General features: G+C 39.1%; 2 protein-coding genes across 3 annotated transcripts; both read left to right on the plus strand.

The window, feature by feature from the left end:
- Window positions 1–205: 205 nt before the first annotated feature.
- Window positions 206–8,816, plus strand: evc (EvC ciliary complex subunit 1). Its single transcript, XM_077530782.1, has 20 exons — window positions 206–611; window positions 691–804; window positions 876–962; window positions 1,079–1,305; window positions 1,419–1,503; window positions 1,753–1,851; window positions 2,277–2,405; window positions 2,502–2,663; window positions 2,758–2,974; window positions 4,447–4,595; window positions 4,837–4,935; window positions 5,029–5,241; window positions 6,089–6,198; window positions 6,287–6,488; window positions 6,615–6,839; window positions 6,948–7,083; window positions 7,505–7,607; window positions 7,692–7,818; window positions 7,886–7,982; window positions 8,065–8,816. Exons 1-20 carry the CDS (start codon window positions 432–434, stop codon window positions 8,199–8,201), a joined length of 2,898 nt encoding a protein of 965 aa, XP_077386908.1. The 5' UTR covers window positions 206–431; the 3' UTR covers window positions 8,202–8,816.
- Window positions 8,817–9,455: 639 nt separating this feature from the next.
- Window positions 9,456–16,326, plus strand: LOC144023836 (major intrinsically disordered Notch2-binding receptor 1-like). 2 transcript variants are annotated; one of them, XM_077529742.1, is made up of 4 exons: window positions 9,456–9,976; window positions 10,819–12,811; window positions 14,192–14,410; window positions 14,480–16,326. In XM_077529742.1, exons 2-4 carry the CDS (start codon window positions 10,829–10,831, stop codon window positions 14,672–14,674), a joined length of 2,397 nt encoding a protein of 798 aa, XP_077385868.1. In that variant the 5' UTR covers window positions 9,456–9,976; window positions 10,819–10,828; the 3' UTR covers window positions 14,675–16,326. The 2 variants fall into 2 exon arrangements, with proteins under 2 accessions (XP_077385868.1, XP_077385869.1); XM_077529743.1 differs by having other exon boundaries at window positions 14,196–14,410; window positions 14,480–14,607.
- The last annotated feature ends 132 nt before the right edge of the window (window positions 16,327–16,458 follow it).

Below are 16,458 nucleotides of genomic sequence, written 5' to 3' on the forward strand. Positions count from 1 at the left end.
TTCAGGGCAAATGTTACGCTAACAGTAGATAAAAAGATGTAGATGCCAGTGTAAATACAAAAATAAAAGTTTAATAGTTTGGTTGTATATATAGTCATACCAGCATTATCCTGTAAAGCAGAAGCTCTTTTGACGCGAAACCAATAGTGAGCTTTTATTTTGAAAGCCACTGTATTATTGCTGCTGATTGGTCAAAAACTTTGTCGAGATTTGAGTTGGTAAAACTTTTGTAAAACTTTTCGTAGATAGTGGATGTATTTTAGCTCGATTTTATTGTAAGGATTTCGTAAAGTTCCGGGTGCGACTAAAGACACATATAATGTCAGGGATATGTTCATAATAAGAATTAGAACCATGACTTTGTCGTAAGGCTTTCATCAACATGCTGACTTTTTGGGGAAAAATTTGTGTGGAACTGCGCCCACCGAGAAATGCCCCAGCAGGATTTGGTAGCCGAATGTAGTACCGACGTTTTAGTCAATTATGTTGAGTCGCTGCACGTCTACACAGGACTGCTAACAGTGGCTACAGTTTGTGGTGGACTGTCGGGAATATTAGCTGCCGCCCTTTTGTATGTGTTCTGCCTGAGGACATTAATTTTCACGAGACAAGTAAGCAACAGCCAGCACACCACTTTTTCCATCAGTCAAACGGATTTCAACTTTGTGCGCATTTGTTTTATTCCATCAGGGGCACAATGCAAGAAGGCTACTTGAATCTGATGATGGAGAAGTGGAAAACAACACAACCGATTCTGCGAGCAAAAACAGAAAAGAGGCCACGCCTGCAACAGCTAATGACAAAGTATTTTACATCTATTCTGTTTTTGTCTGTTATATGATTAACTTTGTGTTTTCATCATGACATTTGGACAGGAGAAGAAGCAGGAACCCATGAATAGTGATGTTGCAGCATTTGCATCGAGAGCAAAAGTGGTATACCCCATCAACCAAAAATACAGAGTGAGTCCATATTAAGCCCAAATTTGTGTGTTTCATAAGTAGCAGGCTATTAACACGCGTTTTATATATAATTTTTAAGTTGTTTATTTAGATTTCCTTTAACATGTTTCTGTCAGCCTTTAGCAGATGGGGCATCCAACCCTTCTCTTCATGAGTGCTCCAAGTTGCCAACAATGCCAAAGGACGATTCGTCTTCATCCTTCACAGAGGGAGAGTCCCTCAGCCAAGAGCTGGACAATGATGACGGCAGCCAGTTCATTTCCTCCTCATCAGTCCCCAAGAGCCTGCAGAACCAGAGTTTTGTCAGGGTCTCCCACTACGCCTACACTCTAACACAAACAGGGTGTGTGGTCACAGGGTTTTCAGAATTGAAATTATTCTTAACATTTATGTGTATATATGTAACCTTGAGTATGAATGCATTCTGGCTTGGTAAGTGAGTGTTTTTTTCTGCAGTTTTGAAGCAAGGATCAACCTCCATTGTTTGGCCCTGAAAGATGTACAACAGCTTTGCTCTGAACTTCTAGAAGAAAAATATATTGTGAGTGTTTGTCACATTCCTATTCCATCAATTAAGTGGGAACATATTGCAAAATCATCACAGTATAGATGATACTTGGATGGGAAAACATCTGTCAACTCAAAAGTCAGGCACTAGGACTTGATGTGACCATTATTTAATGCAAGACTTGCACTATAATAAGGACTTGTTGAAATAGCACTTTACGGATGCTAAATGTATGGTAGAATGTTTTTGATTCCTGTAATCTATTGTATTTGCCTACCTTAGATTTATCTTCAATTGGTGAGAAAAGTATTTTGCAGTCATTTTCCAAGAGACAAAAAAGAAGCAGATTTCACCCAGCACATTCTTCAAATTCAGCAAAAGGTATTTTATTTTTTTTTATTAAAAAAAAAATCAGTACTGTAATTACTCATAATTGTTTGTCTTTGGGAAATATGTTCTTAATACTGGTGATGAAGTTGATGGAAAGTTATAATGTGGTGGTATGCGAAATAAAGAAGATGCAATATTTGTGATTGAAGTGTTTGAGGTGAAAATAGCATTAAGTGGCAAAAAAAATGCAAGTTAGTGATAGTAATTTAAAATACTCTTAAGATTTTATTGTTTTTAAATGTATATATTGATTAATATTCCAGATAGTGTTTTGAAGTAAGAACTTTTTTTACAAGGAAAAAAAATGTAACAAATAGCTATCTATGCATTTGAACTCTAAAAGATACAGCTAGGATATGAGTTTTTCTTTTCCTCCATTTTTAAAATCTGTATGAAAGCATGTGTTGTTATTTTAGGAAGTGGAGGAGCTAAAGAAACAACTGCCAAAAGGCCATATTGCCACTGATGACAGTGTTGATGTTCCTTGTACTTTGGAAGAAATGGAAAGATCTCAAAAAGATTTTCTAGAGTGCAGCCTTCAAATGGTAAAAATGAGGGATTCATATATTGTAGAGAGAATTAGATTAAATCTATATAGATATTGATTCTTAAAGTGCTATAATATCCAATCCTATTTGCAGTCCAAAAGTTTCAGCAAAGTGTTGGAGGAGCTCTGGCAGCACGTGATAAAAAGGACCAGCAGTTTCACTGTGGATGAAGCTCATGATGGTACAGTGTCTCTCACCCAGACTCTTGTGTTGGTTGAGAATCACCTAATGAAAGCTCAAGAAGCACAACTAATGGTTAGCAGTGCTTCATTCGGCTTTCTCATTTGTGTAATTTTTTTTAGCGACTGTTTGGATTGATTTAAAACATCTAAGTGCCCTTCTTTTCTAGCAAATTCACCAGAAGCTGTTATGGTGGGAGGAGCTGACTGAGCTTCTCCACTCCCAACCTGCCTTAGTGCAGCAGGAAGTATGTCTGAGGCAGGGCTTGATGGCTGCGGCGCTGGAGCAGCTGACCAGCGAGGATGTTTTGACATTCAGCTGTATGGAAGCTATTCTTTTACAAGTGCAACATGTACTGACGGAAGGCCTTCAGCAGTGCAGAGAGGGTGGGATAAATTATCTGTTATTCTCCTATTGCACTAATAATGTGTGTGACTGCAAGTTGTTATAGTCAAGAAAAACCAACAAAATAACTAAAATTAAAATTGAAAATATATTTTAATGGGAAAAAAATGAAAATGTTTTTTAAAAAAAATTAAAGCTAACTAGTTATGGTGAAAATGTCGATTTCCGTCTTTGTCGATTATTATGAGCTTTTGTGGTTCATTTAACTATTTCGATGTTGAGAAAGGAGGTCAAACACTCATTTGAAATTGTAGTTAACTTTAGCCTACTTAAATTATTGCACAATTTATTAACAAATACATAAATTTATTACGCAAAACTTATTCACCATTAAATGTATAAATATTCCTTGTTAAAACTAATACTAAAACTAATAAAACCTAAAACAATTTTTAAAACCATAACTCATAAAAGCTAACATATCTGCTCAAATAACTAATTAAAATTAACAGAATTTAACAAGACAAAGTCAACACAAAATAAAAACCAACTACAATGAGAAATCCAAACATTTAACCCTGGTGATAGCAAACCGAAGGCTTCATCACTGAGTGGGAACCAAGGTTATCTTAGTTAACTAAAACTAACAAACTAAAGCTAAAATTCAACAAACATGAAATAAACTTAAAAAATAAAAAATAACTGAAACTACATTTTATGTTTACAAAACTAACTAAATCTAACAACAATTATAGCAAAAATGTCCTTTGTTTTAGTCTTTGGTAATTAATGCATGAGTCTTTGGAGATGATTTTAAATGTGATTTTAAGTAGATTTATTTTTTATATTAACCGGAATAAGGACGTTTGAAAGTGTCACACAGAAGTGACATCATCTAGCAGCAGCCAATAGAAAAGCACCTTAAGATGACATCACTCCTATGGTGTTTTTTTGACTATTGCGCACATTTAAAAAAACCCAAAAAAAAAACCCTAATACTGAAACTAGCTAAAACTAAGCATTTATTAAATAACTAAAACTAATAAAAACTAACAGAACTACCCTGATTAATTAAAACTAACTAAAGTTAAAAGAACAAAATCAAAACGAACTAAAATGAAAAATTCCAAAACTATAATAACCCTGGTGGGAACTTAACCCAAGCACAGGAAACAAGCAAGTGAACCAACAGACCACCAGCAACGTACTTGCCCAGTCGTATTAGCACCCTTCAGCATAGTGCTTCATATGGAATTTTTTATCAAACTACTGAAACAAATATTTGATTATATTATATTTTTACTTTAAATTATTATTAATTGTGATTATTCTATATTTCTTGCTCAGAGTTGTCTGGTAAGGATCATTTAACTCTAGCTACCTACAATAAAGGTCAACAAACTGCTGTTTTGGACCATCATTGAAATAGTATTAATTGTTTACAGTCATCATTACGTACTACAGTCATTCTCAGTTTGTAAAAAATAATTTAAAGCTTTTCGTCACAATCCAGATTACACCAAGAAAACAAAGGAGATGCTGTTTGAGAAGTATAGCAAAATGGAGACAAAGCGAAAAAAGCTTCGGAAGAGCCAGAACAAGGAGAGGAGTCGTGTGCTGGAGCTAAGACAAGTTCACGGTGACCCAGAGCAGCTTTCAAAGGTTAGCACATAATGGGATGTCACTTTACTCCTCCGTGATAAGCATGCAAAGCTCCTGGCTGTGGAGTTTTGCAGTGCATCAGTTCTGCCTCATGCAAATGTATGGTTTTCATAACCATGATGACTGGAGACAAAGCTGTGGCTTTGCAAGAGATACTCAATGTTGCAAATTTACTAACTTTTTTGCTACAGTCCACATACCTGTCGATAGTAATTGTGTCTATGTAAACTCTATTCACTAGGAGTACCAAGAACTATTATTAAAACAAAGGCAGAAGCTGTGCGATTTGGAACTGCAGCAGGACGACCGGATGGCTGAAAGCCTCTGCAACATTTGGGCAGTAGGTCTTTTAAATACTGTTCAGCATTTGTCTGAACGATTATTTCAATGTGCACAGCCATTACTGTACTTTGATCACATGTCATCTGTTCAGAAACTCCGCAGCACCTGGTCAAAGAGGCTCGAAGAACGAGCCAAGGAAATCTTTTGCACATCTGTTACTGCCCAGTGTGAACTATCAGCTGAACGCTGTCAAGCTCTGTGGCTGGATGTCGAGCAGCAATTTGCTGCACAGCAGCAGCAGGTGGAGAAAACGACTAGACTGCAAATGGACCAAATTGTGGCTGAAATTGATCAAGAACGACAGGTACAGATAACACAGAGTATATTTAGTCTCTATTTGTGTGGAAAATTCACAACAAGTCCTCCAACAATAACGACCATATTGGTTGTTTTACCATGCACCAAAATATAAGTGTTATGTATTGTAGTTTAACAACCTCTATCGACCACGTTAAATAGTGTGGTTGTACAGTAGACGTTATGTCTTTATATGGGACACTGATTGAGATTACGAAAAGGGACAGTGAGGTTGTAGAGTAAACCGTTATAAAACATGTAGCCTATTCAACGCTAAGAAAATATGTCAACACTACAACAAATCAGTGGACGTCTTTACAAAGGATACTAATGGTTGAGATTAGGAAAAGGCACAGTGAGGTTGTAGTTACAAAACATGTAGCGAACACTAACAAAACATGTAGTCAACACTAAAACAAATACTGGACAAATATCTCAGTCAGCTAAACACTCGTCTTTGAAGTTAGTAGACGGACTGGGTTCAACACTCTTTGGTATTTTTGCGCTATTTAACATGGCCAATAGAGGTCGCCAAACTACAAAATGTAACACTTCGTCGTAATTTGTCACCTTTTCAAAACGACCTATGTGGTTGGTTGTATTTATTGGAGGACTGTCTCAAAATTCGTCATTAAACATTTTCAGAGTTTATAACTGTTGCTCTTGCCAGAATTACTGAAAACGGCCCTAATTCTAATTGTTTCCCACCAGTTCTATGTCACATATACAATATACCAGTCTGGTCTGAACTACAGTATTGCCTACAGAGTTTAAGCATAGGCTCAATATCCAACTTCATTGTATTAAAGTACTGTAGTCTGTTTGAAATAGCTTTCATTGGATCTTTCCTCTAGGTATGGACTGAGTCGATAGCTCTAATGCATGCCAGCCTCAAGCATCTAAAGAACCAGCAGATAAAAATCCTGCAAGCCATGGTGGTCAGTCAGAGCTACGCACTTAACAGGTGACACTAAAAGACCACTAATCTAAATGTAACAAGTTGCTAACACATACCTTTTTCATGAAAGACTCTGAATCTGACCTTTTCTCAGTCAAGTGGGCAAGTTGCTGGACAAGAAACATGAGCATCTGCTGGCATGCGTGCAGCGCCACTTTATGGCCAGACACTTTTGTCTGCACATGCTCAAAGAGATGAGGCTGTCCAAGCTGAAGGTTCTGTCTCAGAGAGACTTTCGAGCTCTGCTGATGCAGGACCCCGCCATAGTCCAGTCATGTGTTGATTCAGCTCTCAAGGTGAGGAGAGCATTTAAAAATAAATTACCTATTCCTATTTTAATTGATCAGTTACTAAATATACAGCATAATAATATATTGAAGTACTTGCATATTTTTTTGTTCTTGTGCTCTTAACAACAATAGGACAGCAGTGCTAGCCTAGCAGAGAAGCATCTGGGTCCAGAGAGTCAACTGGTGACCCACAGTTTCCACCAGGAGTTCCTGTCTGAGCTGGAAACAGGGACGGAGCTTCTTCAGAACCATGCGCAGTTGCTGCTAGGCAACGCCCTCAGCCACGCCATCCTACAGCTGATGGAGGGCCGGCTCGCTGAATCACAAAGCAGCTCCAATCATGATGACGGCTTGAAGGTGTTGCACTGTACATCATGTTTTTTTTGTTTTTTTCTCAGGGAACTGCTTTCTTTTTATTTCTTCCATACTTAAACTGTGAATTTCTTATTATTGTTTTCCTTTTAGCACCATCTGTTAGAAGCTGCTTCTGAGAGTGTGTACGTGACCAAAGATTCTCTTACCGCTCTTATCCAAAGCTACTATTCTACCATGCAAGATATTGCTCAAAAACTACAGCCACATCAGTCAAACACAAAATTTGGTAAGACTCCATAACACATATTATTGTATTTATTGAATTGTTTAAAGGGGACTCTGGTCTCCTCCCACATTCCAAATTTTTTAAAACATGCACTAATAACGTTTTTTTTTCAGCGGGGGAAAAAAAATAACATAAAATGCCGGTAACAGTGGCAGCGTAAAGTGGCAGCGTAAAATGGCTGCCCTTTGGCTTTAGTTGCTAGGGACCCATTATTAGTTCATTCATACGTCCGTGTTTTTATCCAAATTTAAAATAATGCAGTAAGGGAGCCAACATAATACACACCTCATTATGATGTGCTGCAGTTCTACACCAGTTCAAACTACAGAAAACAACATTGTTGTGTACTACCTATTGTACACCAGTCCTTGACACTACACCACGTTTTCATTAACTTTAGAGTCATTTAATTTGCATACAGATGTGACTGAGGAAGACTCCAGTAGCAGTCAGTTGAACAAAGCTTTGCAGAGGGAGCTGGACAACTGGGGAAGAAAACCTACCTCTGCTAAGTTTCAACAGAGGTAGAAGAAGTACCAGTACTTTTTTCTTTTCTTTTTTCAATTGCTTTAAATTGAGTTTACTGCTTTTTTTTTTTTCTTTCTCAGGGTTGAGCTTCATAAAAGGAAGTTGTTAGAGCAGTGTGATCTGGAGCAGGAGATGATGTGTGAGGAACTGAGTCGAAGAAAAGTAGCCCAGGATCAAAACTTAGAAAGGATCAATCGACAACTACAGGTTAGTCGATATAAAGCAGGTCCGAAATAAGATGTTAATCAGTTTCCTGTGTTGTCGTGTCCATTAGCAGGCAGAAAGAAGCTTCATAAGTGATTTGGCAGCATTGGCTCGGGTTTCTCTCCACAATCCAGATGCAGAAGACAGCAATGAAGATGACAACGCGGGTAAGCACATGTTCCCTGGTGGGTGAAAGTATGCTTATGCTGCTATTGTTTTGCTCGTTCTTCATGCTTTCATATTCCACAGGGGAAGTGAATTCCTCTCTAATGGACCTTCTTGCCCGGAACCCAGCCCTAGATCCACCCTTGAATCCATCACTGACTCCATCAGTTGTCTCTCCACCAGCATCCAAGCGAACAAAAAAGAAAAAAACAGACACATAGGAGTTGAAAGCAGACTTACATTTTATACATTTGGTGCTGTGTATATATATATATATGGTTTCTTAAAAAAAAAAAAAAAAAAAACTAACTCATTTTTGGACTACATTATTATTTTATTTTAATATATTACAGTGTTCAGACGAAGGGAACCTTGTGTACTGTACATCACTCCATCCATTTTCTATCATGCTAGTCCTCATTTGACTCATTGGATGAGATGGAGTCTATTCCAGATGACTTATTAGTTAGAAGTGTAGTACACCCTGGACTGCTTATGCATGCATAAACATTCACATTCACAAAGTTGGCCTGTGTAGTCTTCACTGAGCCTAACTTGCATGTTTTAAGAATGTAGGGGAAAGGCGGAATACCCAGAACAGAGAGATTGATATTTTAAACCAAAACTTTTGAATTGTCAGGCAAATGTGCTGCACCACATGTGCGTACTATAAATGTAGGTAAAAGGTCCACTTTACTTTCACTTTACATCCACTTTTTGAAATTACATGACAAACGAGCCAGCTCAATAATTACAATACTTGTCACCTGTTTTTAGTTTTATAGTCACGCTCCCTAATGTAATAATATACAATGCATATATATATATATATATATATATATATATATATATATATATATATATATATATATATATATATATATATATTTTTTTTTTTAATCTGGTTGATGCAAATGTCATTGATTCAAGTCTGTCTCCCTTACATTACATGGCATTGACAGAAATACTGGCATATCTTTCTTCTGTTTTTATGTTTACGTTTTATTTTTGTATGTTAGCGTTAATTATTTTTTAGTTACAAGTCACTGGTGTAGTCTCACAATTTCTGATGTAGTTTATCCAAAAGATTTGCCTTTATTACTCTTGCTTTGTGCACTGGTGTACAGTCATGTTGGGGGGCGGGGGGGGGGGGGGGGGGTATTTTCTGAACGGTTTCTTTGATTTCAGAAACCTAGACTTGTCATTTTATGGTAATGGTCGTTATATCCTGTGACTTTAGCACATTTGTCTACATTACGCATTGCGACTGCATGTCAACATTACTCTTTGCAACATTGATTCCCCCCAGCTGGTCCATTGCACAATGGATGTTCTTCTCTTGAGTTGCCAGGCGAATTACAGTAGATGCCAATTCTGATTGTAGGAGAGTGCAACCACTCAAATGAAAGCCTTGACCCTCCCTTGTCTTAATGGGGTTTTAAGTACAACCCTTTATGGTTTATAATGTAGAGTAATGGTGAAGTCTGGGAGGGCTGGAGCAAGGCAGACACTATTGTGTTAGTAGACGGCAATCCAGCAGGCAATCTAGCCCAGATTGATGGTGTATTGCCGTGTAAGGCGTGTCAATTAGTAGATATAAAATTTTAATCTGCTCATTTCATATTCTCAAACTGCTTGCATGATCAGTATGGCACCTTGAAGGCATATTCTTCCATCCATCCATTCAGAGGGCGTGTCACTATTAAGTCATCGAGAGTGGATGCACTGACTTTCTAGTTAATGACACTCAACAGTGCTGGCCGGGGGACACCGTTTTGGATGTATATTGAGGTCCCGTAGGGAACTGCAGCGACTTGTGGGAAGATGACCTGATTTCTAATTTTCTCTCCTGCTTGAGCTGCGGAGTCTACAGCTACAAACACAAGAGACGGGCTAAAGGAGGAAGGCAGTATGAATTGGACCGGATCTAATTGGATTGAATTTTCCATTTTTAATGGACGTGCGAGTGGCTGAAGTTGATATTCAAAACATTCAGGTGAGTGAGCATAGAATCGGTTTCATCCATGTGTACAACATGTGAGTCTGGCGTAACGTAAACGCACCATGCGCATCGTTGCATTAAATGATTTCTAAACGGCTTTAACAAAACAACACATAGGTTTTGGGAGGGAACTGTAACAGTATGTGAATCCTCTTTGGGACAGTCACAATTTGCTGCATATAATTTCGCTGCACTTGAGCTCTTTCTAGTTGCCAAATGAAATGGAAATGCACGATGTAACGCGTCACAGCAGGGAGTTATTTTAGGGCCCCAAAATAAGGTCGCTTTCTAAATTCACGCTCGAAAGATAACGAGCGGCCGATTTTGTTTTTTGTTTTTGTTTCGTTTTACCTGGTTCAGATTTTCTAGTAGTATGTAAATAGGACCAAAAAAAATCTAAACCAGTTTATGTTTTCATATTTTGTTTACTTTTTTATTTATTTTTTTATAAAACTACATCAATATTGTCATTGAAAATAAAATTACATGGCTATTTTTAAATAATTTATTATAAATTGACAAATTACGCATGTATTTTTATTTCTTTTTTTTTCTTCAGCTAAATTAGTGGTAGCTATATCTATTTTTAGTTTTTAACAAGAATCAATCATTTCTATGGCATAATAGCCAGCTACTGCAAAATACTCACAGATGGGAAATGACATTTGTCAAATACAAAAAAATGCACGTTTTCCTTACAAGTTCATTTAATGTTGCAAAAATACACATCAATCTTATTTTTAATTGAGAGATATTGCGTATAATATTTCTAAGATTTTTTTTTTTGACATTGCTGTGATTACATTTTTGCCAACTGCTTGTGATTTACTTCTCAGGTGAGCAGCCATGGCTAACCTGCATCAGGAATACCCTGGAGTCCTCTTGGGGATCCTTGAGGAACTGACCAACATGCGTCAGTGGTTGACCTTCCAGGACCTTTGTCGTATGGTCAGCACCCGCTTTGACCTGGAACACCTCATCGAGCTCAGGAGTTTGTTGTTTGCTGCTGCTAGCCGGGACCCTTGTTTCCCAGCTACTCTTTTTAGGGATCGGGTTTCCACCAGGGGACAGGGGCTGTCACCAATAGGTGTCGCTGCTGACATTGTGACAATCTTTAATCTTATTCAGATGACGGGTGGGGCCGCTGATGACAACCAACCAATGAGAACTCGGGCGGTCCTGCCTGTGGACCAGTCCCCAGGTCCTAGTCTGCCCGGGATCCACCAGCTGAACATTCCTGGCAGGGAGAGAGCACGCACTCAGTCTGATTCCAGTGCAAAACCGATTGACAAGCACTTGCTCTTTCCACATTCCAATTACTCAGTGCGTAAGCGTGCCAGTCTTCCTCCTGATCCTATCTCACTTATATCTCCCCCTCCCATCAGGACGCGGGCTGTCTCATTCGACTTGCCTCATACAACACTTTTGTACTCCAGTGGGCAGATCCCAAGCAAGGCCATGAAGGATATTTACCTGCCTTTGGAAACGGACAGTGAGTCAAGTGGCGATTCAGCTCCAGTTGAGGTGTTTGAAACCGAACAGGAATCAACAATTGACCAGAAGCGAAACATCTTTAAGAAGGACTTCCACAATCAGCCGCCTCTCATACCACAGGTGACCGTCAACAGTGAGTCTCCCAGTCCTAAAGGGGAGAAAGGCTTTGACAATCACAGCTTTGAAATGATTCCTAACCCTTACCCTTCACCCACCACAGTCCAGCAGTCTCCAGAGGAGCGGACAAAGCATGAAAGCCTCGATGACCTACAGGACTCTACTTATTTTGGACCTGGATCGATCGCAGAGCGGTCCCCGAAACACTTGCAGCCTCCCAGAAGCCAAAAGCCCATTTGGAGTAACAAAAGTCACAGTTTGGAGGACCGGATCAGCCCAGCTCATGCTGGTATGGGACTTGAAACCCGTGGCGTAAAACTACAGAGGCGATCCAGGCCTCCTATAAGCAAATTGGGAGGTTCTTTGGGGGGTGAGATTGGGGACATTGAATTTGATGGGATGAAGGCTCAAGGAACCCAGACTGATCCTCCGGACACCAGGCGCTTGCGTAGCCTAGTCCATGCCGACCGCCTGTCCTTCATGACTTCTTTAGATGATCCAGACTTTGCTGATGATGACATTAGCGCCATCTTCCGCTTTCTAGACGACATAAGCATGTGCGGCTCCACAGGAGTCCTACACCCTAACGATGGGACCGGGGTTCTCAACCAGGATACCCCGGAGGCCAGACGTGGCCGCCTAGGCCAACTCCAGAGGCTTTTCCATTCTCTGGAAAGCAGTGACGATGGACTCAAAGCCAGTGTGTGTAAGCTGCTTCTCCGTATGAGCCAGATAGAGCGACAGTTGGAATCACTGAATGATGTAAAAGCGGAGATTTCCCAGGTCTTGTCTGCTTTGCAGCGGCTGGATGAAAAAATCCCACAGCCTGCTGTTGATAGTGGGCCAAGCAGTGGTGGCCGGTGGCTGGAGCCCCTCAGCGGCATCTCGTCCTTCATGAGCCATCCTGTCACCCCCTCTGAGTTCTCTGAGCCTCAGCCTTTGTCTGTGTCAGAGCATCTCTTTCCTGCAACCAGCACTAATAGTCTGGACTGGAACAGATGGAACGATCCTGGGGAGCAAACGGAGAGTGACAAAAGTCAAGGTGACCCGAAAGACGGGAAGAAAGATGCATCATCTCGTCGCGCCTCAAAAAACGAGCCTGGGGAGAAAGTGCCGTCCGATTCCAAGCAAGGAAATGTGTCAAGCATGGCGAAAGATTGGATGGTGTCTTTCTCAAAAATTAAAGGTGGCAAATCTTCACACGGAAAAACTGGGCAGGTGGAGTATTACTCTATAACACGCTACTTTGTGTGCACGATCAGGCATAATTACAGCATAACTTCCGAGGTTTTTCAGGTATGCTGGTCCACCTCTAATTTCTTTCGTGTTACACTGGTCAACACACATGTTGGTGCTTAGGGTATTTTGATGTTGCTGAATCTGAAAATGACATTTATTCATCAGAATTGACTCTAGTTTCGTGCTAATACACAAATAAATTATGACATTACTATTCTCTTTGTATTACTATACTGTATTCATTTTATTTTTGGTGCAATATTATGAAAGACAATAATTATTATTGCCACAAGACTTCTTCTATATGTAAATCATGTTTCATGTGAAAAACAGGCAAAACATATCTGGAAATTAAGCAACATTATTAGTAAACAAATGTAAAAACGGGTGATGTCAAAGCACAAATAACTTAACGATCAAAGTAAATTTCATAAACTGTCAAACCACTTTAATTATCTTTGGCACTCGAAAAAAAATGTTGGCCAGTGTTATTTTCCCCGCAGAAAAATAATGGAATTACTGTATAAAGAAACAGCATAACATTTGGTCAGCGACAGGGACTAGTGGTTAACATGCCTGCCTGACAGTTGAGAGGTTCTGGGTTAGAATCTGGAATCAGGCCTTCCTGTGTGGAGTTTGCATGTTGTCCCTGTCCTTGTATCAATTTTCCACATTCCCAAATCATGCATGGTTGGTTAACCAAAGACTCTAAATTGTCAGTATGTGAATGTGAGCCTGAATGATTGTTTGTCCAAACGTGGCCAATCATCGGTTGGCAACTTATTCATGATCTACCTTGCGTCTCGCCGAAATTCAGAGAGGATAACTTCAGCTCAGCCCGTGACTAATGAGGACAAGCAGTATAAAAAATTGAATGGATAGATTTTAACATTATTTACAGTCATTCAAGTGTAAATATACTTTACATTAACCATCTATGAAATAGTATTTTGTGACAAAGGTGCAATTTGAAGGTAATTTAGATCACAGTTTAACATTCTTGTAAGAGTCACTAGACGTTTACCTTTGTAAATGTAAAATCAACAAAATGCGTGTGTTTTTATGAGATACTCGTAGTCACTCAAAGTACATTTAACATGCTGAAGTGTTACTACTTTGAATGTGAGTCATTCACGTAACTTTTTGTTATGTTTTGTCCTCACGTTGAGGCTTAACCTTATATGGGCAAAATACAAAAAAAAGAAAGAAGAAGCAACACAGACGCTCAGATTTAATTCTTTTATGCTCAACACTCGCTTTTCTAATGTCTTCTTGTGTGACATCATCATAATCATCATCGTCGTCATCATCTCAAAATTCTGAATTGTACAAGTTTTGATGTCACTTTTCTCTTTCTAGGAAGACCAATCAAGCAGAACTGCAAAACTTCTCTCCCAGAAGTCATCCAGCTTGGTGGAACAAGTATTTAGCTCGTCCTTGTTTGGCAACAAAGAAAGCAGCCTCACTGGTGGCCTCACCGCAGGGAAGATTATGGACCCCAGACTGGCAGAAGCGAGAGGAAGGTCCGTCTGGACCATAGATGACAGAGAATCTCGAGTCGCGCCTTTTGATTTACAGGTACATTTAAATAATTCTTAATTGTCAGCGCTGTCCGGATTGTTTTGTAAAATGAAATGTTGCATGCAGGCCCGTGATTCTCTGAACCCGAACAACATGGAGTTCTGGATGGACGACATCTACACTCCGGGCTATGATGCACTACTCAGGCGTAAAGAGGCCGGCCTCCGCCGGGCCAAAGTTTGCAAGTTGTTGGCACTCGTTGCTGTTGCACTGGCAATCATTCTCATCATTGTCATTCCCATTTGCACCTTGAGATCTTAAGAGATTGCTTTATGACTTTTTGCACATCTACTCTTCTTTGCTTTGGACTAGGAACCTCCATCTGTGAATGTTATTAATTATTCTGCAAGAAGAAGCTTGTCCACTGTAAATTCACATGATTTGAACAGCAGCTTTATTTGATTATTTTTTTCACCATATGCACGTTGCTAATCTTGCAGTTTTCTTTCCTTTATACAAGATCTGTAAATGTGGTTTAGAATACTCACTGATGCAAAGCAGTCAGTGATTTTCACAATCTCACTTAAGTGATAATAATATATTTAATAATGAGCTGTTATCACAGATATATGAATGCCTTGACAAGTCCGTCCTGAAAGCTTTCTGGCTCTCTGTAATCATCATTGTCTGCCTTTCCCTTGAGAAATGACATATAACAGTTATGTCTCATCAGCATGAGTGTCAAATATACAGTTCAAATTTCTCCTTGTTTGTGTTTTTATACCTCAATTAAACTATCAAAACTAAAGAATGGAATTATTAAATCTGCACAAGGAATGTATTTGTATTTTAGGGTCAGGTTTCAAGAATAGAATGTCTTGCTGGTGATGATGATTAGGAAAGGAAGAGGAAGGATTTTCCAGGAAACTCTCTCTGAGGGAGTTTCCACTTGTAATTCAATTGATATGCTGTTTGGAGTGCATCCTAGCACATTAGCTTCTCCCTCTACTCACCCGGCCAAGGTTTTTCCCAACATGCCGACTCAATAACAATTTCATTTATCCTCCTCTTACAGTGATGAATGTGGTTTTACTGTGGTGTGAAAGTCAATTTTGTTAAAACTTCCTGTTAACCCAAGACGCATGGACTGACTTTTGGTGCCAGGCTGTTAATAGTGGTTAAATGTGGTCAACAAATACATGTGAATTTGAATTTCATTACTGTACATCTTTTCTAACCGCTATATGATTAGGAGGTGTGGTCAGTGTGTTTGTATGGTTACTTATTCTTCATTGAAGATACCTTTGCCATTTAGCCTACTACTTGTTTTTTTTTTTTTTTTGTATAGAAAGACAACAAAATCTACAATTATTAATATTACTTTAGTGTACGTAACGTTCACCCCATCTTCATCATTTGATATGTTTCTGAATGCTTTGGTTTATCCAATATTTTGATAGAAACTATGCATATCACCGGGGTTTATGGTGTACATTTCGAAAACATGTTTTCTCTTTCAAGACCTAAAAAGTTACCTCTTGCTTTGAGTGCACAAATATGCACACGGTCTAATGAGTGTGTTTTGCTTTAGCGCATCCTCTTAAGTGGATGCACGTCTACCATGTGTTCCCCATGAGAGTGTTTGTGGATCCATTACCAATGTTGCCACTAAAGAGATCCAACTATGTAGTCAGCACAATATGCAGGTGCTTTCTCTAAAACTTGTGTGCATTAGAGCCTCTTATTACACTTTCTCCCCTTGAGACGCTTTCATGAATTTTAGACATTGTTGTTGCAATCTCAGGTAAATAGACAATTCTTGTAAATGCAAAACTATAAACAGAATATTGCAGCACAAGTTGGTGCCTGGCAATGCTTAGGAGAAAACAACACAAATTAGTTCATGTTGCCTGAACGGAAACGGCAAAGTGGGACGATCCCTTTGCAGTATATTGTATGATATAATTCATATGAACAATAAAACATTGGTTAAGGAAATGGCTATGTGTTAAAAATTGTATTTTTTTAATCCCATCTCTCTCTCTCTCTCTCTCTCTCTCTCTCTCTCTCTCTCTCTCTCTCCCTCTCTTTTTCACCCACTCTCC

The sequence above is a fragment of the Festucalex cinctus genome, chromosome 8 (assembly GCF_051991245.1).
Source record: "Festucalex cinctus isolate MCC-2025b chromosome 8, RoL_Fcin_1.0, whole genome shotgun sequence".
Lineage (NCBI taxonomy): Eukaryota > Metazoa > Chordata > Actinopteri > Syngnathiformes > Syngnathidae > Festucalex > Festucalex cinctus.